The sequence below is a fragment of the Phyllostomus discolor genome, chromosome 8 (assembly GCF_004126475.2).
Source record: "Phyllostomus discolor isolate MPI-MPIP mPhyDis1 chromosome 8, mPhyDis1.pri.v3, whole genome shotgun sequence".
Taxonomy (NCBI): Eukaryota; Metazoa; Chordata; class Mammalia; order Chiroptera; family Phyllostomidae; genus Phyllostomus; species Phyllostomus discolor.
Genome location: NC_040910.2, coordinates 28,886,253 through 28,911,783, shown reverse-complemented (window position 1 = coordinate 28,911,783; position 25,531 = coordinate 28,886,253). Strand labels below are relative to the sequence as shown.

Genomic DNA, 25,531 nt, shown 5'->3' with positions numbered 1-25,531 from the left:
GCCACGAGAAAGAGAGTCTAGTGTTGAAACCCAAATTGCAGAGATTAAGTGAAAATTACATCAATTAAACCAGAAATAAAAATGAGCACGTTGCATTTTCAATTTAGTTTTAAATGGTGTTTCTTGGCCCATGAAAGTTCCAAATATAGTTCACACGGAACAGTAATCATCAACTTCTCATAACAGAAACTCCAAGTTCATGTACTGTTACCTACTCTTTTTGTTTTTCTTTTGGATAAAGGTGGAGCAGCAACACCCTACATCTTACGGTCTAATTTCAGATTACTTCATCTATTTCTAAATTCCACACTTGTTGATTTTCCTTTCCTTAGATATCCCAGATTTCTCTGCCTCATTTCCCTCTGTTTTATTTCTAAATTCCGAAGTCCGTATTATTGCCTCCGCTACCTCTTCATAAGGCTCAGACTGAAGAGAAAGCTCCCCTGGCTTCTGATTCCTGATGGCGAGAATCGAAACTCAAATACCGCCGAGATGAGAAAGGAAACCGAAACTCTCTTCCGAGGTATTAAAGACGGCTGAGGCGGCTCCCCTCCGCGCAGTTCAACGCCAGTCCAGGGTTCCCTGCAGCTTCCCTCGGCCCGGCTCCCGGTTCCCTCTCTGCCACTCCCCTCTCGCGGAGCGCGCGGATCAGCGGCTGTTCGGACGCAGCAGGTCGGGGTTCCGAGTCTGGAGTCTGGGTCAAGGAACGGGTGTTACTCGGGCGTCCACGTAGGGCTGGAGGCTGTGTGTGTGCCCAGGTGAAGTGTTCCTTGTAAAGGGGACTGGAACGACGTTGCCCGCGGGGGCTCTAGGTCTTGGATCAAAGAGGAAGGTAGTCCGGCAGTGCCTGTCGGATGGGCGCCCCAGCCTGGGGTGCGGGGAGTTGCTGATGCCACTGGGCTCCGGAAGGCGGTGGTGGAGGAGCTTCTGCTGGCTCCGATGCAAGGATGGGGGGCGGGGCGGGGCGGCCGTTACCAGAAGTAAGGGACCCCTGTGATGAGCTCGGACGTCTAAAGTCTGAAGGAGAGGGAGAGTGTCAGGCATCTGAGTTATTGAGGGTAACCAAGACACACACACACACACACACACACACACACGCACACACACGCACGCACGCACGCACCTAAGCCAAAACAAAGAGTTTGGCACCAGCACGCAGTTTTGTCCTCTGTGCGGAATCTCAGACCCAATTCAAAACTTGTAGAAGCAGAATCTACATTTTATTAAGATCTCCCAGATGATTCCTACGCCCCCATAAATTTCAGTGGCTTAACAGAATAAGAGTTTATTTCTTGTATAAAAGTTAAAAGAATATATTCGTGGTTTATGGTATGTATTAGTTTTCTATTGCTGCATTACAAATTATCACAAATTTAGTGGCTTAAATCAATAGAAATGTATTACTTTACAATCTGCGTGGATCAGAAGTTCTGGCACAGGTTAACTGAGTCCTTCACCCAGCGTCTCACCAGGCTGAAAAGAAGGTGTCTGCTGAGGCTGCCATCTCATCAAGGCTCTCTGGATGCTCACTCAGGTTGTTGGAAGAATCCAAGTCCTTAAAGCTGTGGAACTGAGGTTCCCTGTTTACTTGCTGGCTGTTGGCTAGGGGTTACTCTCAACCTTTCCCTTCTGCCCTCAGCTCCTAGCCACATGGCTCTCTCACAACACGGTGGCTTATGTCTTCCAAGCCAGCAGAAGAATTTCTCCCTTGTCTGCCATGATAATGCAACCTCGTCATAGGAGAGGCTATTCCATTAAACTTACAGGTCCTGCCCACACTCAGAAGAGGAGACTGTAGGGGCATGTAGACCAGGCTGGCTGGATTTATGGAGCCCATCCTGATCTCTGCTCACTGCTGGTTAGCTTTTCTCCAGTGTTTCAGGGGTGTGATTCCTTCCATCAGAGGGCTCCACCATTCCCCAGGGCCTTCTCTGAATTGGGCCATCTCCCTCTAATACATAACCCACTATTTCTCATTTTCCTCCTTTCTCTTCTTTTCTTTCAAGATTGTTTAAATCAGAATTCAAATAAGATATTGACACCGCTGTGACCAGATACGTCTATCATAATGTCTTGCATCCTCTTGTAATTTTTTTGTTAATAAGTGGGTTACTTCCCCCTGCCCACTTTGGTCTTGTAGAGATCCTTCTGGTGCTCCTGATACCATTTAATATGTTCTTTTGTCTTCTAAATGTTGTGCCATTGCTACTAGAGCTTTGATCAAATTCAGGTTTCATTTTTGTTTTTGTTTTTGGGCTAGTGTATTTCGATGGTGGTGCAGTTGTTCTGTACAATTGTTCTGAAAGCAGACATTTGCCTCTCCATTTTTTTCCTGCTATCACCTGAAATACCAAGATCTGTTAATTCAATAGGAGTTGTAAAATCATTATTCCACCTCCTTATTAGCTGGATTTCCTCCAGCTAATGGAAATGAAACTTTCCATTTCCTTATTTGGTAACCCAATGGTACAGTACTTATATGAAAGGCAGATTAATATCTTGATTTCAGAAATCCTTAATTTTTTTTTAATTTTAAAGATTTTATTTATTTATTTTTTAGAGAGGTAAAGGCAGGGAAGAAGAGAGGGAGAGAAAAATCAATGTGTGGTTGCCCCTGGAGCACCCTCGGTGCTGGGGACTTGGCCTGCAACCCTGGCATGTGCCCTGACTGGAAATCAAACCAGCATCTCTTTGGTTCACAGGTGGGCACTCAATCCAATGAGTCTCAACAGCCAGGGTCTTAATTTTGATATGTTATCTTTAGATGCTATCTATAGACTTTCTCCTATGAAAAATGAAGAACTTATTATATACTCTCTCTTCCTACTGTTCATCCCTTTCTGAACTTCCCCATTCGGTTAATTACTGTTATTTTTATATCATCAGGGTTAATCATAATTTATAGTATTTTGAGACTTAAATTCTTGTGATTTACTTCTATGTTGAGTCAAAAATGGAAAATCAGTAAATAGTAGTTACAAAATTATGATATGTACACATTACTCATTGTCAAAGCAATCTATATGTTTGGCTGGGAAATGTGGTACTAGATCATTAAAGCTACTATTTGAAATTGATACTGTGAACCTAAAAATAACAGTGAGAGGAAACAAGCACTTCTTTAAGATAAATAGGAAGAGCTATTTGGGAAGAACTGATTCAGGCAGAGGCCCAAATAGTGTTCTGATTAGGAGACAAAGGCAAGAGTATTTATAAGAAAAGGGAACGATTCCATCAGTAGAAGAATGACATTTCTGTTGGTGCAGATATATACCATAGTGGCCCTAATTCTAAACAATCTTTAGAAATTTTAGTCTGGTAGACATCAGTTTGGTAGTCATAATATCTGCTTTCTTGTTATCTTTGCAGAAGTTCTTTGGGACAAAGTGTTGCTTTAGGCCCCCTGCTGAGGTCATTTTGCCTTGTTTTAACATTCCAGACATTTGAGGGTGAGACCTGCAGGGCAGTTCCTCTGGCATGGCAGCTCTGGCTCCATTTTAAAGTGGTTCCATTTATGTTTTTTTAAATGTTTTTCCTCTTTTTGATCAAGATATTTCCTTGAAAGTGTCACTGGCCAATAAAAAAAGCAACAACCCCAGCAGTAGTCAGTTATTATAAGCATCATTGGTTCTTTCTTGTCAGGTGGCTCCTTTTGGGTATGTCATGCTGCCGTTGGTTCCTCATCACCAGGAAGATTCATTCCTGGTAGGTCACATCCCAGGTAGCAGGGAAAGTGGTTTTCTTTTTCTAAGGAACATTAGGCCACATTCGAGCAACAAGAAGACCAGATAAAAGGAAGGCTTTTCAGTCATATTTCTTTAAGGGCAAGCATTTCTGTAGCTTCTTGAGGTTTCACATATGAAGTCTCATAGTCTCATTTCAAAACATTGAACAACTATTACCTAGGTGATGTGTATAACATTGAGCTATTGCAACAAAGTTTCATAACGGCAAACATTTCTATAACAACAAAACAAAATGAAGAACAGATTTGAACTAGAAGGTAACACTTGAGGGCGGTTAGCTGAAGATATTAAAAAAAACATGAGGTATTATTGGGCACTGTACTTAATCATTGGCTTGTACCCATAATTTATTTAGTTCTATCTTTATTTTACCAGAGGTTTTTTTTTTTTAATCTAAGTACAGCAAAGGCATTAATAACAGAGTACACCCACGTTGCTTAGACAAGATATGGTCAAGAGCAATATTTTTTTGCCTATTACAACTAATGCAAAGAAATGTAAAGATTTTTCCTGGTTGCTTATTGCAGTGGTGGTTATTGTAAACCTGCCCAAGGAAAAAGGAATTTTCCAAATCTGGTACCTTTATTAGAGTTGACATCACCAGGCATGAAGCATCCTTAGCTACGTGTGTAACAACTTGCCCATTTTGACCTGTGAAGTAGGTTAAAAATGATACCCGATGTTGAGTTTCTTTCTAGTCAGAAATTAAGGGGGGAAAAGGAAACGATACTTATTATAGTATGTGCTTAGCCTCATATTATTTGTGAGATATTAAGAAATTAAAGTAAGGAAAAAAAGGAAATATAAAGGGTTAAATGATACAGGCCGAGTCTGGAATAATCTTGGATTCATTGTTCACAACAGATGTCATCAGCTTCATTTCCTATAACGTAAAAATTTCAAATCCTAGATTGGCTGAACAGTCAAATTAGGTGTAAGAGATTTCTTTCCATGGGGAAGCATGCATCCAAGAGTCAACATCTCTAAATTCAGTCATACATGGATTAGTGAAGAGTACCTGAAATTTTAGAGGGATCAGACAGATATGAAAAGAAAAATGCTTTTTTTTTTTTTGGATAAACGATTTAATTCTGTTTACAAGAGTATAATTTAACAAATTGCTGTAGGTCGTAGGTAACTTAGGGGAATTTTATTCTTATATCTGAAAGATAAAGATAAAAGTCAGTAATATATCATATAAAAATCATAAAATTATATCTCCATCAGTTCATTCAGTCCCGTTATTAATTCTTATTGACCTTGATCTTTTTGTTAGCAGTTTTATGAATCCAGTTTTTCCTTAGAGTTCTGTAAGCCTTTATCCATTTCAGTGTTATTATGTTTGTTTGTTTTTTAAAATTTTTTTCCCCCACAACCAGTCCTGTGCCCTGACCAGGAATCGAACCAATAACCTTTCAGTTTGCAGGATGCTGCCCAACCAATTGAGCCACACCTGCCAGGGCTAATGTTATATTTTTAAAATCACTAGAAATCTGTATTTTAGAGTACTTCTCAGGGTTTTCTTTTTTAAATGAATCTTTGAAAATGAAATATATTTGTAAGAATATTTCCCCCCAGAGTATCAGAGTAAAAGAGTAATTGTCTGTACATGATAAAAGACTTAAAGTAACTATGATTAAAAAATCTCCTGGCTGGCGTAGCTCAGGGGATTGAGCGCGGACTGCAAAACAAAGTGTCGCAGGTTCGATTCCCAATCAGGGTACATGCCTGGGTTGCAGGCCATGACCCCCAGCAATCGCATATTGATGTTTCTCTCTATCTCTCTCTGTCCCCCTCCCTTCCCTCTCTAAAAATAAATAAATAAAATCTTTTTAAAAATTAGAAAAATAAAAAATAAAAAATGTGGTGAGGGTTCATATTCATACATATTTAAATGATGTACAATAATTGACTTAGTTATTCATTCCAAACTTAGTTTGACCATATATAATTTTTTTTGGATCCCTTCTCCACAAACCCTGTACAACTTCCCCCAACCTTCTGCAATGTACACAAACCTTTTGAACCTGCATACACCTTTCATTTTTTGTCTTGTCATTTCCTTCCTTATAGTAAAACAATATTTTTACTTTAGGACAAAATTATTTTCCTTTGCTTTTTCTTCACCAAAGGGGGAAAACACTCATGTACTTCATATCTTCTTTATCTCAAAATTATATTCTCTTTTTCTTTTTCTCAACAAAAGCACATTTTTGTGTTTCATATTTTCTGCTAATAAAAACATAATCTTATATTTTATATGCAGTCTTTTAAAAATTATTTTTAGTAGTTTGTAAAAAGCCATAGCTCTTATACAAGTCAATTTGGTTTTTTTTTCAAGATTTTATTTATTTTTAGAGAGGGAGGGGGAAAGAGAGGGAGAGAAACGTCAATGTGTGGTTGCCTCTCAAGCGCCCCCTACTGGGGACCTCACCTGGACCACGTGTCCTGACTGGGAATCGAACCCACAATGCTTTGGTTTGCAGGGTAGCAATCCACTGAGCCACTCCAGCCATAACAACAAATCAATTTTGATACGGGAACTTATAGCAGTTTATATTTTAAAAAGTCCACTTTTTTTCCCCCTTCAGTTTCTCTGGGCAATGATTTGCTTAGTTTCTTGGTGTTTACATTTCAAAGACATAATAAGTTTTGTAACTTTCAGGGACAGAGAAAGACTGTAAGTTATTTAGCATTATTTATTTGACTATGCTTCTCTTATATTTTAACATACCAAATAAGCTTAATTAGTTTATTCTGCTTTTTTATTTTTATTTTTAATATATTTTATTGATCATGCTATTATAGTTGTCCCACTCTTTTTGCATTTGCCCTCCTTCACCCAGTACACCCATTTCCTCCAACAATTCCCACTCCCTGCCCCCCCCCCCCCCCCCCCCCCCCCCGCCCACTTAGTTCACGTGCATGGGTCATGCATATAAGTTCTTTGGCTACTCTATTTCCTATACTGTTCTTAACACCCCTCTATTTTGTACCTACTAATTTGTACTTCTTAATTCTTGCAAGTTTTCCCCCTTCCCCCTCCCTACTGATAACCCTCCAAATGATCTTGATATCTATGATTCTGTTCTTGTTCTTGTTTGCTTGTTTTTTTAGATTCGATTTTTGATAGTTGTGCATTTATTGCCATTTTAATGTTAATAGTTTTGATCTTCTTTTTCTTATATAATTCCCTTTAATATTTCATATGCTAATGGCTTGGTGATGATGAACTCCTTTAGTTTTACCTTGTCTGGGAAGCACTTTATGTGCCCTTTAATTCTAAATGATAGCTTTGTTAGATAGAGTAATCTAGGTTTGTAGTGCCTTGCTTTTCATCACTTTGAGTACTTCTTGCCAGTCTCTTCTAGCCTGTAAAGTTCTATTGAGAAAGTGATTTTGATTTCTTCTGTCAGAAATCACCTGACAGCCTTTTGGAACTCCTTTGTAGGTAACTATCTATTTTTCTCTTGCTGCTTTTAAGATTTTCTCTTTTATCTTTAACCTTTGACATTTTAATTATGATGTGTCTTGGTGTGGTCATCTGCCTCCATCTTGTTTGGGACTCTCTGTGCTTCCCGGACTTATATTGCCCACTTCCTTCAACAAACTAAGGAAGTTTTCTTTCATTATTTTTCAAATAACTTTTCAATTTCTTGGTCTTCCTCTTCTCCTTCAGGTACCTCTATGATTTAGATGTTGATACTGTTGAAGATGTTCCAGAGACCCCTGAGGCTGTCCTAATTATTTTGAATTCTTTTTTTCTTGCTGTTTTGATTGGAAAATTTTTCTTCCTTATGTTCTAAATTGTTGATTTGATTATCAGCTTTATTCCCTCCACTATTGGTTCCCTGAAGATTTTTCTTTATTTCACTTAATGTAACCTTCATTTCTGCCTGGGTCTTTTTTATGCTGTTGAAGTACCCAGTGAGTTCCTTGAGCATCCTGATGACCAGTGTTTGAACTCTGCATCTGATAGCTTATTTATCTCCATTTTGTTTAGTTCTTTTTTTTTGAGTTTTGTTCTATTCTTTCATTTTGGCTATATTTCTTTGTTTCCTCATTTTGTCAGCCTCTCTGTGTTTGCTTCTGTGTATTGGGTAGAGCTGCTTTGACCCCCCGTCTTACTACTATGGCCTATTGTAGAAAAGCACATCTGTAAATTGTATGGGGCGGAGCCTAAGGTAATTGCTAGGGTAGGGCAATGTGTGTGACCACTGTGGCTCTGTGTATGGGGAGGTTTGGGAGAGAGAACAATGCTGCTGCCTGGCTTCTGGGGTTCTCCCTCAGAGGAAGCTGTCCCCCAGCACTTGCCCTGATACCAGTCACTTCACTTTCTCCCCATATGCCACTGGTGCCCTTCCAGCTGTTGCCCTGGTGTTGAATCCCGGGGGGGGGGGTGAAAATCCTAAATCTGTTGCAGACGTTTAAGAAGAGTTTCCTAAGAATCTCTCAGTTTCTTCTGCTGCCCTAATCCCCAATGGTTTTTACAGCCAGAAGTTGTGAGGACTTATCTTCCCAATACTAAAACGCTGGGCTGGGTGTTCTGGTCTGGGGCTGGGATTCCCTAGCTTCTGAGGGATCCCTCCTCATTTTTATCTACCACACATGGATATGGGACTGCTGGTTCTGTCTCTCCATGCCTCTCCACATCTCTGCCCCTCTTTCCTGTCTGGATGAATGTGGCTTCTTTAAGTCCTTGATTGTTGGACTTTCATACAGCTTGATTTCGTGACTATTATGGAAGATGTTAGTTTTGTAGTCTAGCTATAATTTTTTCTGTAGTTTTTCATGGAGGCCAGGTGTGTTTACCTATGCCTACTTCTTCCATTTTACCCTTTTTATAAAGAGAGACATTTTCTTTGAAATGTTTCAGAAGCCCTATGGAATATCCTAGTTTTTCCTAGGTCAATAAGGTTTAATTTAGAATATCTGGTCTTGGGAAGTTTCTTAAACATATCAAAAATTTTTAAAATATTTGCTTAAATAAAATCAGAGGTCATTGTGGAACAACACTTAATGAAATAATACTTAATTATTCATTTAAAAAAGTTACAATAAAATATTTCAAAGACAAATACAGAATATTACAGTACATACAATATTACAATACATAGCAAAATTCAACTATTTAAATATTAAAAAGACTTGGTTTACTTAAGCAATTAAAGATTGATTCTAAAAATACAGAAAATCATTTATATAAAGCACAATATCTTCTTAAATAATCTTTTTAAAGAATATATCAATAGTACAGAACAATTTTGTTTTTTTAGCAGAGAAATTACATTAAGTTTTAGCTTTACATAGCACAACATTGATATTAAAACCTAATTAAAAATAATAACCCTTACTATAGGAAATTTAATTTTAGCCAGCTTAATTATAAGAGACAGATTTTTGAAATAACCAGGACAGTTTCTATTTCTTAATTTATATGAGAACTTAATTTCTCTAAGCCAATTTAAGAGCCCTCTTTATAAATCAAGTTTATTCACTCTTTGGAGGCAGAAATACATATGTAGAGAAGGAGACAGATAAACAGAGACCTGATAGTTTTAATTAAAAAAATTTTTTTAGCCACGAGACAGGGAAAATTCTTTAACTTATAATAGTTGTAATAAGTTAAGTTCATTCATTCAGGTGGCTAAGACCTGTAAGATTTGTATTTGTCCTCGAAAAACAATTTTTCTAGGAGACTGAAGGGAGGAGACTGCTTAGACAAGGGGACCTTTTCTGCCACTCGTGGTTTTCTTCCTTTGGTTTGTTTAGGGTCAGGCAGTTGTGGACTGTGTCTGCGTTTCTGGTTATCTAATACTAGAAAGACCTTAAAAGCTACTGTAGCCTAAAAATTTTATTCGACTTCTAAATTTTCCAAATTTTTAATCATAGAGTTAATAAATTCTTTGAAATATCTTGTCAGGTTTTAGGTAGAACAAACAGTAAGAAATTTTATAGCACCTGATCAAATGGCTATAAAAAGTTTCTTTTTAGGATTCTCCTAGGAAATTATTTTGTCTTTTAGAAGCTTCTGATTCGTAACCAAAGGATACATTCCATTGTCTGGGAGAGGTTTGGATTTCTTATGAATTTTTTTTTCTTTTAATGGCAAACAACCTAAGAGACCCAGACAGGAAAAGGAAACAAAAGAGCAATGAAATGAGTACTACCAGAGGCTGACCTCCTTCCCCCTCAGGGCACTTCTTACTAGCCTGAGCCATGAAAACCGCGTCTGAGGAAAAAACACTATTCTTCCCTAGGAGCTAGCAAGCTGCCACAACATCCTGTCACTCCTGAGCATCCTACAGCATGCTGGCCCTTAGGGCAATCACTCGCTTAGAGGAAAACGCCTCCTTTTAGGACAAACCTCTCCCTGGAGAGAAAAACCTCTCTGGATCTCAGATAAAACATTTGACCACAATCATAAAATAAAATATGCCTATTTTTCTTTATAACTTCCTTGAACTCTTGTGGATTGTCCATAGTTTCACCATTGTTTTTTTTTCAACTTGCTATCTCTTTAAATAAAATTATCATTTAAAATAGGTAATAGGTAGTTGGTGGAATTCATGACTTCTTACATGTTTAGTAGTATTATCTTTTGGCCTCTTGTTGAGTTGAATGACTGGGAACAAAATTCTATTCTAAGTTCAAATTATTTTTCCCTGAGAACTTTAAAAACATTCTTTTATCAAAACACCCAATAACGCTGCTCATTTAAATGAGTTGTAACTGTGTGCCAGGTACTATTTTCATTAATTTGTATCTATCAGCACATATATTAAATAGCTTGAAATCCCAACCAGAGGAGAGTACTATTACTCCTCATCCCCATCCCAATCCCAATTTTATTGATGAGCAAACTGAGACATAGAGAAAGTGAATAGTGTGCCTCAGGTTATAAACATTTCAGAACTCCCTTGGATTGAAACCAAGGGAGTCTGCCAACAGTGCCCATGCACTGAACCACTGCACATATGGTCTGTCTGACTTACAGTTCTTATGGCACCTCTTTGTCTTTCTCTTTGTTCTTGGAGCTCTGCAATGAGCTGGGTCTAAGTGTGGTTTTCTCTTTTGTCTTTATTTCTGCTCAGTACTTGTACAAATCTTTTTAATCCAAGAATGTCTATTTTTCTTTAACTTTGCTTTAATATTGTTATATTACTCATTGTATCTTCGATTATTTTTATCTTGACCCCATTTTGGAATCTTAGTTCCACTGGAATTACTATGAGGTGTATTTATAACTTTTTGATTTATTCTTTTAAAAAAAGTTCATTTATTTATTTATTTTCAGAGAGAGGAGAAGGGAGGGAGAAAAACATCAACATGTGGGAGAAACATTGATCAGTTCCCTCTCACACATCCCCAACTGCGGACCTGGCTGGCATGCACCCTGACTGAGAATTGAACTGGAGACCCTATGGTTCACAGGTCTGTGCTCAAACCACTGAGCCACACCAGCCAGGGCTGATTTATTCTTTATATTTCTTAGCATTTTTTCTTTACATTTTTGTTTTTTCTTCTGTCCTCTAAGAAATTTTCTAGATTTTTAACCCCTAGATTACTAACTTGAGATTTCAACATGTCCATTTATTTTATTGTTCTTCGTATGAATTTTTCTGAAATTATATTCTTATGAGCTTTTTCTGAAATTATATTTTTACTTACTTTTTTTTTGCTGTAACCATCTTTTTAAAAAATTAGATACCATTGTGACTATTGAGAACTTTAATTAGAACTTTTTGAAGGACTATTTTGTCCTGGAATCGTCTTTATTCATCTGGCTTCTTATTGCCCTCCCCTCAAGCGATTCTAATTTTTTAATATGTGTTCACTTAGTGATTATGATGGTGGGCAGCTGGTTCTATTTTCCCCATTATGCTTCTTCATTAAATGAGAGTGAATTGGACATATGGCTGTAAATTCTGTGTAAATGGTAAGGAAGGTATGACTTTGGGGTAAAATTTAGTGAGGAAAATTGCCTGTAGGATATGTAAGAAGAGAGTAGGCAGGAGACTCTGGAATATCTTACTTGTCAAATTAACGAGTTTCATCCTGCCGCTGTGGCCATTGTGGAAAAGCTATATATTGTCCAACAGCCACTCATGTTTCATTCATAACATCTTTAATTTAAAAACTATTATTTCTCTCACTTTATGTGTATTTTCTTTTCAAATGAAGTTGCTAGGATTTATTACTTTAGAGCTAACTACTTAATAAGTGAACTATTAGATACTTATTTTTCCCTAGGAGTACCATAAAATATTCCTGAGCCCTTAAGTGCACTGTGAATATCTGGGGACCTATGAATGAACTTATTTCATCTTGTAGAAACCTGACACTGTCTTTTCTGAGGATTTCTCTTCTACAACATATTTGAGATTAATTTTCTTTTGTCTACTTGGTTCTCACTGACCCATCTTTTCCATTTGAGCATAGTACCATTTGGAGAACTAAAGACAGTATGGCTAATGTGCAACTAGTGAGGTTGAGGATCACATGAAATGCATGGCAGAGAGTTTTCAGGAAGATGCCAGAACTTAAATCCAAGGCAAAAGGTCCTTATAATCTGGGCTATACCTAATTTTCATCTGCAATCAAGTTACCTTGTGTTATGCCAGGTAGAATGACCTGTAGAGGCTCAAACTTGTCATGCTCTAAGTATTAAACCAGTGTCATTTTGTTTCCTAGGATGCAATCTTCTATGTCTTTTACCTTTCCCTACAGGCTGAAATTCCTCATCATCTTTTCAGTGTGTCCTTGAAACCTCAGAACATAGGACCCTGACCCTTCCAGTTGATTGAAAAACTCATCTGATGGCTTCTTGTGCCATTTCTGCTTGATCACTCAGTACATTGTACTGTTGGAGTTAATTCTCCTTAAACCCTTACCAGGTTGTCAGGTAAAGGGAACCATATTTCATGCATATTTGGATATGTTGCAGGTACAATGCTTGGTAAGGAGTAGATGCTCTGTCTATATATCTTTAAAAAAAGATGGAATAACTGGGTGAGTCAGAGACCAAGCTTCTGATCCTGCCACTATTGTCTCCTAAACATCCCAGCCCTTAGTCATTGCTTCTTTCTTCAGACTTACTCATTTTTATAGTCATATACTTCCTTGCATTATTAGTTTAACATTTAATATCAATGTGTACCTCACCATTATACATTCCTTAATGTCATGTAATATGTATCTATCAAGTTTCATAGCCCTAACACACTGTATGCATATTTGAAAAATGCCTCAATATTTGTTTCCTCTGACAAAAGGTCCAAGTGCATTTTCTTTGGCTACTTTCATAGTTTTCTCAGCTACCTTTGCAGACACTTCCTCCTCTCTTGACATTTATTAGATATTAGTGATCTGCAAAACTGGATTTTCCATCCTTTTCTTTTTCTTCCATGATACTGTGTCTTTCTGTTCAAGCAAGCTCATCTATACCCCTGACCTCACTTATCAAAGTACTCAGGTTACCCACATATTCAGGTCTAGACCAGACCTTGTGTTTGACTTCTAGAACTGTATATTTAATTACTTCCATGACATATCTGTGGCAAGTTTCAAAAGCAAGTCAAACTCAGGTTGACCACAAATGAACTCATGATCTTTCCCTCAAAAATGTCCTTGTTCCAAGGTTTCCTGCCTAGGGGATAGCCTATTATATATCCTGTCGCATCAGGTAGAATCCTAGGGAGTATTCCTTGACAACCTTTGCACTCCTCTCTTCTCCATCCATATCTGATTCACTACCAGTTCATACCAAGCTCATCTTCTAAATTTAATATCAGTATGTGCTTCAAAGTACCACCAAGCTCTTTTAGACCAAACTGTTGTCATCACTCTTCTAAACAATGGCTTTCTCTCTACTAACTGGCTCTTTCCTTCCATCCTACCTATTCTCTGTGCTGTAGCCAGTGTAACCTTTCAAAATGCAAAGCCAATCATAATACTAACCTGCTTAAAATCTATCAGTGGATTTTAGGATCAAAGACACGCCCTCAAGAGCTTTGAGTGCCCTTATATTCCTATAGTCATCTCTAGCACAGTTGGCTTTTCCTTCACTCTCTACTCCAGCCTGGTTTCTTTTCAATATCTAGTTCCACCCACACTCTTTCATGCCACAGGGCTTTTGCACATGGTATTCTGGTATTCTCTTTGCCTGCCCTCTCACCTTGCTTAATTAATTCTTATTTTAACCTTCAGAAGTCAGCCTAACCTACGCAATACTTTTCTGGGGAAGTTTCCTCTGACCTCTTTAACTTTCTCACATTTTTAACTTCCCATTCTTGAGATGATTATTAGATTGTTACTTGTCTTTCCTAAGGGATTTTAAGCTTCATGAGAACTGACAGTGTGTTGACTTTTGTATATTTTTGTATTCCCAGTGCTGTATGTTTTGTTTAACACAAAATAGTCATTCCATACTATTTGTTTGTGGAATAAATTTCTAATTTTTGTTTTCTTTTTTTGTAGGTCTGCCATTTTAATTAGTAACTGCCACTTAGAGGTACCCAAGTAGAGGATATTTGCTATACTTAATATTTTATCATTCAGGTTGGAGGCACAGGAAGCAGCAAGAATGGGTAATTTTCAATTTAAAATATTCATAATTTTAAAGTAGTGATTCTGTATGCTGCACAGTTTTAATAGAATTAAATAACTTTATTACTGTTTCTTTTGTTCAATAATATGTAAATGGTAGCTCTTTTTAAACAGACAGGTTGAAAATAACCCATTTTCTTTCTCTCTTTCTTTTTTTTAGGTTTAGAAGAATATACAGAGTTTTTAAAGAAAATGTCAGAGTTAATTTTGAATGAAATGCCAAAAGCTGAGTGAGTAATAAAAAGATGTAAAATTCTATATTATATTCCTATATATGTTTCTGACCTTAAAAAGACATCTGTTCCTGGCTGGGGTAGCTCAGTGGATTGAGCGCGGGCTGTGAACCAAAGTGTCACAGGTTTGATTCCCAGCCAGGGTACATGCTTGGGTTGCAGGCCATAACCCCCAGTAACCACACATTGATGTTTCTCTCTCTCTCTCTCTCTTTCTCTCTCCAACCCTCCCTTCCCTCTCTAAAAAAAAGTGAATAAAAAAAAAGATAAAAAAAAAGACATCTGTTTATCTATATCATCATCGATCTTGGTATATATTATAGTATATTATATGTATGTATTTATATATGTGATTATGTAATACAGAAACTTCAGAGCTGTTTGATGGTGAATAGAAACAGGTTTTTCTTGCCTTCTCTATTTATAGCTGTCAATGGACTCTTATTTTTTTATAAACTCATTGTTACAAAGGAATAAGATTGTTATAAAGGGATGAGATTGGTTAGGCAGGAAGGAAATGTAATACGGGTCTCTAGGATATGGGTGTTCATTCTTGAGGCTAATCGTGATTTTGCGATACGGCTTACATAATTTTCCCTATCACTTGGAGCCTGAGTGGGACTGATCCTGCCTTCTTTTATGAAAGATAGTCATGCATATGGGTGTATTTAAAAGGTCTTAGCATGGAATTTGACATAAAATAATTACTCAGTAAATTCAGCTGTGGATGATAGTGATAATAATAACAAGACTGCTACCTTTTTTGGACCTGATTTAATTTATATGTATTTTTTGTTTGCTTTCATTTTAGCTATTCCAGTATATTCAATGATTTTGTGGAATCTGAATTTTTTCTGATTGATGGAGATTCATTGCTTGTCATGTGCACATGTGAAAAATCATTAAAACAGGGGCAGGAGCTCCACTTCTTCTACCTGGTTGAACGCTACCTTGTGGATATCATTAATAAAGGAGGGCAATTTGCCATAGTTTTCTTCAAGGTACCGTGTAATAGTTGATTTATTTTCTTTTTTTTAGCTAAAAGTTCTTTTAATTTTATTTTAATCATTGTTCAAATACAGTTTTCTCCCTTTTACTCCCAATCCAGCCCCCCTCCCAACCCTCCCCACTTCCCTCCCATTACCACCCTCCCCCTAGTTTTTGTCCATGTGTCCTTTAAGTTTGTTCCTGTGAACCCAAGCTGTTGAGAAGGGTAGGAGCTCCTTCTTTCTTTCTGCTGCATAGAATTCCATTGTGTAAATGTACCATAGTTTTTTGATCCATTCATTTACTGATGGGCATCTTGGTTGCTTCCAGCATCTAGCTATTGTAAATTGTGCTGCTATGAACATTGGGATGCATAGGTTCTTTTGGATTGGTGTTTTAGTATTCTTAGGATAGAGTCCCAGCAGTGGAATTGCAGGGTTCAAAAGGCAGATCCATTTTTAGTTTTCTGAGGAAGTTCCATACTGCTTTCCATACTGGTTGTACCAGTCTGCAGTCCCACCAACAGTGCACTAGGGTCCCCTTTTCTCCACAACCTCTCCAACACTTGTTGTTTGTTGCTTTGTTTATGATGGCCATTCTGACTGGTGTGAAGTGATATCTCATTGTGGTTTTAATTTGCATCTCTCTGATAGCTAGCAATATTCAACATCGTTTCATGTGTCTTTGGATTTTCTGTATGTCCTCCTTGGAGAAGTGTCTGTTCAATCCTTTGCCCATTTTTTAATTGGGTTGCTTGTCTTCTTAGAGTCCAGTCATGTAAGTTCTTTATATGTTTTGGAGATTAAACCCTTGTCTGAGGTATCATTGGCAAATATGTTTTCCCGTACAGTTGGTTCTCTTTTAATTTTGATACTGTTTTCTTTAGCTGTGCAGAAGCTTTTAATTTTCATGAGGTCCCATTTGTTTATTCTTTCCTTTATGTCCCTTGCCCTAGGGGACAAGTCAGTAAAAAAGTTTCTGCGTGAAATATCTGAGATTTTCCTACCTATGTTTTCCTCTAGGACTTTAAGGCTGTCACGTTTTATATTTAAGTCTTTATCCACCTTGAATTTATTTTTGTATATGGTGTAAGTTGGTGCTCGTTTCATTTTTTTGCATGTGGCTGTCCAGTTCTCCCAACACCATTTGTTGAAGAGGCTGTTTTTACTCCATTTTTATGTTGCTGCCTCCTTTGTCAAATATTAATTGACCAAAGAGACTTGGGGTTATTTCTGGGCTCTCTGTTCTGTTCCATTGGTCTATGTGCCTGTTTTTATGCCAGTACCAGGCTGTTTTGATTACAGTGGCCTTGTAGTATAGTTTAGTGTCAGGTATTGTGATCTCTCCTACTTTACTCTTCTTCCTCAAAATTGCAGCAGCTATTCGGGGTCATTTATGGTTCCATATAAATTTTTGAAGTGTTTGTTCTATGTCTGTGAAATATGCCATTGGTACTTTAATAGGAATTGCATTGAATGTGTAAATTGCTTTGGGTAGTATGGACATTTTGATGATATTAATTCTTCCAATCCATGAACACGGTATATGTTTCCATTTGTTTGTGTCTTCCTTGATTTCTTTCCTGAGTATCATGTAGTTTTCTGAATACAGGTCTTTTACTTCTTTGGTTAGGTTTATTCCTAGATATTTTATTTTTCTTTTTGCTATTTCAAATGGGATTTTTTCCTTGATCTCTGCTTCTGCTGTTTCATTGTTGGTGTACAGGAATGCCTTTGATTTCTGGATATTGACTTTGTATCTTGCTGTTTTGCCAAATTCATTTATTAGGTCAAGCAGTTTTTTGGTGGAGTCTATAGGATTTTCTATGTACACTATCATGTCATCTGCAAACAGTGACAGTTTTGTTTCCTCCTTTCTGATTTGGATGCCCTTTATTTCTTTTTCTTGTCTGACTGCTGTGGCTAAAACTTCCAGTACTATATTGAATAGAAGTGGTGAAAGTGGACAGCCTTGTCTTGTTCCTGATCTTAGTGGAAAAGATTTCAATTTTTGCCCATGATTTATTTTCTATGATTAGGAAACTAAAACTAAAATTTATTATATTATAAAGGATTTTTATTATTAAAATATATCTATAACTATTTATAAAATTTTAAAGGAAGAACAAAAACAACTACCCAGAAAAAATTTCAGTATTCAGAATTACATTTAAGACTATTCTCTATTCACAATAATGGGACTTTATTGTAAGAACACACAGGGTCAGGAAGAGGATGAGAAATCTTAATGAGCAGTGGTCTCATTGATCTCTGGGTTCCAGTCTTCCAAACTCTGTCTTTAAAACTCAGCAGATAACTTATTTGATTCCAGAAGAATGTCAAATTCACTAATGCTGCTTCTTTATTATTTGCTCTATGGCAAATACCTCCAAGTGAACATATTTAGTCTGCTTTTTTAAAATTAAGAATGTGGTTAAATAAAATTTTAACAATTTCAAATACAGATCTGTATAACCACTACCACCCTGTCCTCGTCCTATCCTTGAAGGTAATCATCATGTTACTCTTATGGATTTTGATGTACGTCTGTTCAGTCAGTTTGCAATCCACATTATTGTTAGATTTTTGAACATTGCTGACTGCTTGCAAGCAGTGTTTTGAATAAAGAGCCAGGGTTCTAGCCTAATGCTTACAGTTAGTTTATTACACCCATTTTAGTCTGTTGAGAAAAACCTGTGCTGCTGCAGGCAGGTCACGGTGACCTGGGACAGTCCTCTGAGACAAAGCAATCCACCGCTGCTTCCTTTTCCTGGAAACACCTCTGCTTGGATGTATTTTTGTGTCATTTTTTCTCTCTGAAATGATGTTGGAGAGGAGAAGAATTAGCGTGGGAAGGGAAAGTGAGATAGATCCTGAGTATTGCATGTGTCTTTATGAGGGATACATGTATTTAAATCCAAGTGGTGGTTTATGGCAGGTGTTTGTGAAATGACAGTCAGGAATTAAGGGTTTATTCTCTGACAGTGAAACATAACAGACGTGTGTTGAAATTGATTCCTTCAATGACTTTAATGATACGTGTTAATGAACTAAACTAGAAAATAACTAAATAACAATTTAAAAAATAATGATTTTACTCCTCCCACACAGGATGCTGAATATGCATATTTCAACTTCCCTGAACTTCTTTCTTTGAGAACTGCCTTAATTCTTCATCTTCAGCATAATAACACCATTGATGTTCGAACAACATTTTCTGGATGTTTATCACAAGAATGGGAAACTTTCTTGAAAGAGAGTTGCCCATATTTCCTGATAGTTGCAGATGAAGGCAAGAACCATCTACAAACACAGCTTTTCAACTTTTTAATCATTCAGTCTTGGGCAATGAAGGTCAATGCTGTGCTTTCCTCGGGGCAAACATCTGATATTCTTCGACTTTATGCGTACTTTATGCCAAGCAAACACAATAACCGAGTGTTTTTCAAGGAGGTAATTTATATCAAAAAGACAAATTTCTTCTAGACTTTTACAAAGTTTTCTAAGTTACTTGACTCAGTTCTATTTTTTACCTCTTCTATGTAAATTGTCATAGTTTAACAGAGATGTGTAGAATGTTAATAACACTAATCTGAATGCAGTCATTTGTTGAGCACTCACTGTCATGACAATAGTGCTTGGTTCTTCCCATGAGTCATTTCATTTAACATTCACCACAGTCCTAGAAAGTCGGTGTTAGTATCATCTGTGTTTTGCAGATAAGGAAATTGATACCTGAATAAGCAGTTGCTTGTCATCAACACCAAATTAATGAGTTTGGATTTGAAAAGAGGCAGTCTGACTCTAGCCTTTGCTTGTTTAACTACTGTGCAGTGTACTGCCTTTGAATTAATGAAGGTCAGAAAGGCATTAAATTGGAGGGAGAAGTTACATCTGTGTTGCTGAGACATACTAATGAACTGATAGTTAAAACATGTAGCTTTTAGTGAGAAAACCAGGGAGAAGTGATAAAGAAGGAAAATAGCTGAAATAAGTCTACTTTTTGATATTAAATCTAATACAATTTAAAAGTATTTAGAATTTTAGTTCCATGATCTTATTGGATCTTATTGGTTGTATTGGAATATTTGACAATTATTATATTGAACTTTTGGGAGTCAAAAGTACATACTGATTTTATAAATGAATCTAATTTCTGTTTAATTTTCACTACTTATAGTGAAATTTGAATATGAAGATAATTCTGAGTGATTTTTGCATCAGTTAATATTTTTCACTATTTGCAAAGAGTGTGACATGCCCCTCATGGTTTTGGAGACATCCAGATGGTTATCCTAAAGCATGATAAGATAGTTTATTTTGCTTTAGTTAGAACTCCAGTGATTAAACTCCAGGTGCATACTGTGAGCAGAATAGTCCTGGGATTGGTCTCCACACAGGGAGGAGGTACCGTCATCCACTGACCTTATTTCATTTGGTTAGGGCTGTTTCTGAATCTGAGTTTAAAGAGTGCCTACAAACATTCTTCTCAGTCTCTCCTTAAGAGTGATTTTTTAATGGAGGATTTTATCTTTGATAAGATAATTTATTTCCAAATTTATTAAATAGTAACCTTAAATAGATTATTTTTTAATCAATTTGAGGGCTGTGTGATATGCAAGTAAAAGTGCAATTTATGTTGCTAAGGGCTGTCCCTGAATGATAGGTACCTGAGAGGAGGTTATGCTATTTTTCTTTTTATGTGTATGTTTGAAATTTTTCATAGTAAAATATAATGCATTAAATTATAATGCAATAATGATTCTTTTTGAAATCTTGGAAGTGTAAAATTCAATTATGGTAATGGTTGCACAACTCTGTAAATTTACCTAAACATGTAGAATTGTACCTTTAAAAGTGGGTAATTTCTATGTTATAATAATTATACCTTTATAAAGTTTTAAAAATTTAATGCACTAAATTCATTTGGCAAAGACAAAACAGCACTGGCTGGCAGGCTCTAAATGCATAGCTGATGAGGAATAATCATTCTAGTGTGATTTTTTTTTGCTTAGAAATACAATATATTATCTTCAATATCTGATTTTACTGTATTAAAAATTAATTACTTATTTTATTTAAGATGATTCATGTGCCTTGTCTTCTTTTTACAGAATAAACAGCAGATTGAGAATGCTTATAAAGCCCTGATTAAACAATTGAAAGAATATAAAGTTTTTGCATTTGATCCTCTTTTTGGAAATTTAATATGGGACAATATGATGGAAGAGGTACTTAAACTTATTTTTTTAAAAACTTTTTATTTGAACTAATTTTTTAATTATAAAAACTGTCCTATATACCTCTCACATAGCTTCCTCTAATGTTTACATCTTATGTAACCATAGTACTTGGGAGCAAAACCAGAAAATTAATATCAGAATAATACTATTATTAAACTTCAGACCCTACATGAATTTCACTTATTTTTCCACTTATATCTTCTTTCCGTCCTAGTTTCTATCCAGAGTACCGCATCCATTTATTTAGCTATTTCTCTCTATTCTCCTCCAGTCTGTGGTAGTTTCTCAGTGTTTCCTTGTCTGACATGACCTTGACATTTTTTAAAAGTATTGATCAGTTATTTTGTTAATATCCCTCAATTTGGGCTTATTTGATGTTTTCACATGACTGGAATGAGGTTATGTGTTTTTGTCAAGCGTGCCACTGAATTGCTGTTGTGTCCTCTGTGCAGGGTATTAAAGTGCTCAGAATGTTTGGCTTAACTCTGCTTCAGCTGGTGCCCGCCAGCTTTCTCCACTGCAAAGTTATACTTTCCTGACTGAGCAAATCCTGTTTCTTCTCAAACTTTTGCTGATTAATTTTAGAACCCATTGGTGGACTTTGTCTATAACACTTATCACTGATGTTTTTACCTGTGGTTATTTCCTATTTCACTCTCTCATTCTACATTTATTCGTTAGGGATCTACTGGGAGGGAGAGATCCTCTAGCCCTGCCATTTACTGGTTTATTTATATCAGAATGAATTCATGGATATATATCTTATATTATAGATTAAAGTCCAATATTATAATTATTTTGGTGCTCAAATTGTTCCAGGATTGAACATTAGAAACTCCTTCAAGTTTGTACTGGCAGTCTTGTACAAGCTGCCCTCTGTTTTGTTTTTATCAACTACTTTTTTGAGGTATTTATCTTCAATATTTTCAACAGTGCCTCATTTTTTTGAGCACTGTCTTATTTTTTGAAACCATAACATGTTCCCATCTCATCTTATATTTCCTCTGTCCCAGCCCTAAAACCAACCACTCTCCAAGGAGTTCTGGTTGCTTTCATTGGAAAATGGAATTTAGAAGCCAAGATCTGGGAATGATGTTTGTTCATTGTTACTAGGGTATCATTGCTAGTAGCACTTTTCAGCACACAGAGCAAGGAAATATATCCATGTATACTACTCATGTGTGTGTATACATCTATTTTCATCTATCATCTATCTATTTATATGTATCTTCCCTCTCATCTATCATATGTTCATAATGATGTTTTTACTCCAATTCAAATCCATATAGTTTATTATACTCTTGCCCTTTCTTTATTTATAATTGTAATTGTGAGAAATCTAGCTCCCTTCACCTATATGTACTTATTTTTTCCAATTCTAGTATGAACATGAAGTAGTTGTAGAATTGCCAAGCATATCTCATAAGAAACATTTACTAAGTGGATTACAGGATTTATGTGCAATTCTTTTAATATATAGTTATAGAAAATGTCAAAATATTGTTTTCCAATGTTATTTAGGTTAGTTCCTTTTTTGTCTACCTCCTTTAGTGTGACTGTGTTTATTCATTATTAATAGAGTGAGTTCTTTGGTTTCAATTTGTATTTCATTTTGGGTCTCCCACCCATATCCCAGTTGTTTTTAATTACATTTATTTTTTGGGGGGGTATGTGAAAGTTATATGAAACATTACTATGATTCTAAGAATTGGATATATACAAAAAGGTACATTTAAAGAAGTAGCACTTTATTCTTATCTTTGATGCTTTAGTCCTGTTCTCTGCAATTCACCCCTTTCCTAAATACTTTCTGTAGGTAAGTTGTCTCTTTCATCTCAAGTCTTCAATATTTTTAGGAAATTGATCATTACATACTCTATTGTTTACAACTACATGGAAATCCCACAAAATGATGTATCTATATGGGTACAATAGAATACTAGAAAAATGCATAATATAATTTGAAAAATATAAGAATTTCCTGTATACAATACCTCACATTAGAATATAAAGTGACTTAAATTTCATCAATAGAAGTATAATATCTAGGTTTCAGTGTTTTGTTGTTTTATTCCTCTGAAAACTTTCATACTCATTAGACCATGATTACCTCTTAGAGGTAGAAACTCACATTTTTTGAATATATCCTTTCAATGGTGTTCTGTCTGTATTCTTATACAATGGAGAGCATATCATATATACCTTTTTTCACTTTCTAAGTGAATATTATTTAAACATTTTCTAATTATCAAAAAATTTTCACAACTTTTTTGTTTACTGGATGCATAATACTTTCCTAATGATAGATATTTAAACTGTTTGAAAATTGGCTTTTACAAATAACCCTGTGATGAACATCTTGGTACATAAATCATGGGACACATGTTAATACTGTTTACGTCACTTAGATTCAGAACGTAAGTAGCTAAACAAAAAGTATCACCATGCTTAATGATAATCATAAGTATTACCAAACAGCTTTGTAAGAATTCAGTACCTATTTGTACTCTTATTAGCAAAATATGAAAGAAAATGACATCACATTTCAGTGCTATTATCATTAAAATATACTTTGTTAACTTGAAAGTAAAAGTAAAATATCTAATTGTTCTTTTTATTACTAAAGAGGTTGAACATTTTTCTTTTGTTATGTTTGTTTCTTTTGTGTATTATTTACTCATGCCTCATTAAAGGCTTATATGTTTTCCTATTGATTTATAAGAGCTCTTTACATATTTAAACTTTTAAGGCTTTTACTGAAGTATTTGCTGGAATATTCTCACTTAAAAAAGTTTATAATTTTTAGCAGCAACATTTATAGTTTTATATGGTCACATCCTTTTTTTCTGTATCATTTCTTCAAGTAAGATCATTTATGAATAAAAATATTTTTGAATTTTTAAAAAATATTAAAAAAATTTTAAATATGTTATTTATTTATCTTTAGAGAGAGGATGGGAGGGAGGAAGAGAGGGAGAGAAACATCAATGTGTGGTTCCCTGTTACATGCCCCCTACTGGGGACCTGGCCTGCAAGCCAGGCATGTGCCCTGACTGGAAACCGAACCTTTGGTTTGCAGGCTGGCACTCAGTCCACTGAGCCACACCAGCCAGAGCTGAATAAAAATATTTTTGTAAATATCATGACACTTTACAATTTCCTTCTGTGACAGGCACGTGAAACTATTTCTCTGCTTAAGCAGCTCTGGCAAGAGGGATCTGACATTCGGCGTGTTCTCTGTGTTACTTCATGCTCATTGTCTTTGAGAATGTACCACCGCCTCTTAGAAAACAGAAGGAAGACTACCTCTGGTGAGGAAACTAACATCCAACAGGTATGATTGTTATAACTTTACTGTGAAATATCATTGTTCTCAACTGTAGAAATTTCAGTGATTTTATCTGCTGTTTCTTCCATTCAATATTCATTTATTTCCCTAATTTATTTGTATAAACTTTCAAAAAAAGGGAAAATCTAGAATTTGTTTGTAAAGAACACCTATTGTGCTGTGATAAGATTTAGCATTTTAGTATGCAGATGTTTCTTTTAGGACACGTTTAGTCAAATTTGTCCGACTATCCAGAGGAAGGGGAAATGAGAAAGGGAATTAGCACTTGGAGAGGTATTATAATGTTAACAATGTTCTTGGCTCTTTATATGCCTCATGCTATTAAATTCTCACAACAACATTTCAAGAGAGGTATTATTATGCGTATTTCACATATGAGAACACTGGGGCTCAGAGAGTCCAGGTAACATTCCTCAAACCAAAGGTATGAAAGAGTAGTGTGGATTAAATCTCTGTCTGTCTTGCCCAAGTTCCACAACACCAAACTGTATTTTGAAAGAATATTTCTGCTGTAGTGTCTCAGTGTCATCCTGGCTGGAGAGACACTGAAAGTTTTACCCTTTTGGTGGTTGGTAGAGTTCATTAAGAATATGTTGACCAGTATGGGTTTGCTCTCAAGTAAATAGTTATCCCTGTATGTTTGTGCACACACATGCGCACGCACCCAGACATGCACTCTCAGGCACACATGTTTGAACACAGACTATTTTGTGTACAACTGGAATGCTGGGGGATCCTTGATTAAAGATTCTGATTGAAGGAAAATGAAATTTCTCTCTCCTACAATTTCAGAAATGAACAGGACTCATTATCTTTTGTCTAGCATTCTTTATACAGTATTCGGCTTTTTGATGTCTGCTTGAATATATCCTTAGTAAAATGTTTGTACATGATTAGGCATGCCATTTTAAACTGTTATCAAAAATGATACTACACCAAATGTGTCTCTGGAACTTCTAATTATCAGACCCTATTTGGCCCTTGAAGGTATTCTGAAACAAGTCTTAGTCTTATTTCACTTACAACCCTGATGACACCTGACGTGACTGTGAAGTCCTTGTCCTAGCGTGTTAAACATGCCCACTTCTTGACCCTTATTCTGATTGGATAAGTGTTTTCTCATTCTGGTAATTTTTTAGTATAACTTTTAACGTAATGCATTGGACAGCATAGAGCATTTACTCTGTGGCTCGTCAGGACTGAGTCCTGTAGGATCATCACTCTACGTGAGCTTCTTGGTCAGTTCATGTGAAGATCGGCTTGACCAACATAAAGCTGAGGAGTGGATGAAAATTGCTGTTGAACTTGCAGTTTCCTGTCCCTCTTACCTCACATTGGCATAAACTCAGTCAAGTTTGTGTATGAA

The 25,531-nt window shown here is 36.1% G+C and overlaps 1 protein-coding gene across 4 annotated transcripts in view; it reads left to right on the top strand.

Moving 5' to 3' along the window:
* Positions 1-544: 544 nt before the first annotated feature.
* The window catches only part of LOC114503592 (probable ATP-dependent RNA helicase DDX60), a 100,408-nt gene continuing 75,421 nt past the window's right edge, over positions 545-25,531 (top strand). For 3 of the 4 annotated variants that reach the window (XM_028521250.2, XM_036031985.1, XM_036031986.1), the window contains exons 1-7: positions 1,407-1,575; positions 14,226-14,335; positions 14,515-14,584; positions 15,399-15,588; positions 18,685-19,026; positions 20,688-20,804; positions 23,989-24,150. In XM_028521250.2, the coding sequence (XP_028377051.1) occupies positions 14,332-14,335; positions 14,515-14,584; positions 15,399-15,588; positions 18,685-19,026; positions 20,688-20,804; positions 23,989-24,150 (885 nt within the window). In that variant the 5' untranslated portion in view covers positions 1,407-1,575; positions 14,226-14,331. Of the gene's footprint in view, positions 673-1,406; positions 1,576-14,225; positions 14,336-14,514; positions 14,585-15,398; positions 15,589-18,684; positions 19,027-20,687; positions 20,805-23,988; positions 24,151-25,531 lie in introns of those variants that run through there. The other variant, XM_036031984.1, reaches the window with a different exon arrangement.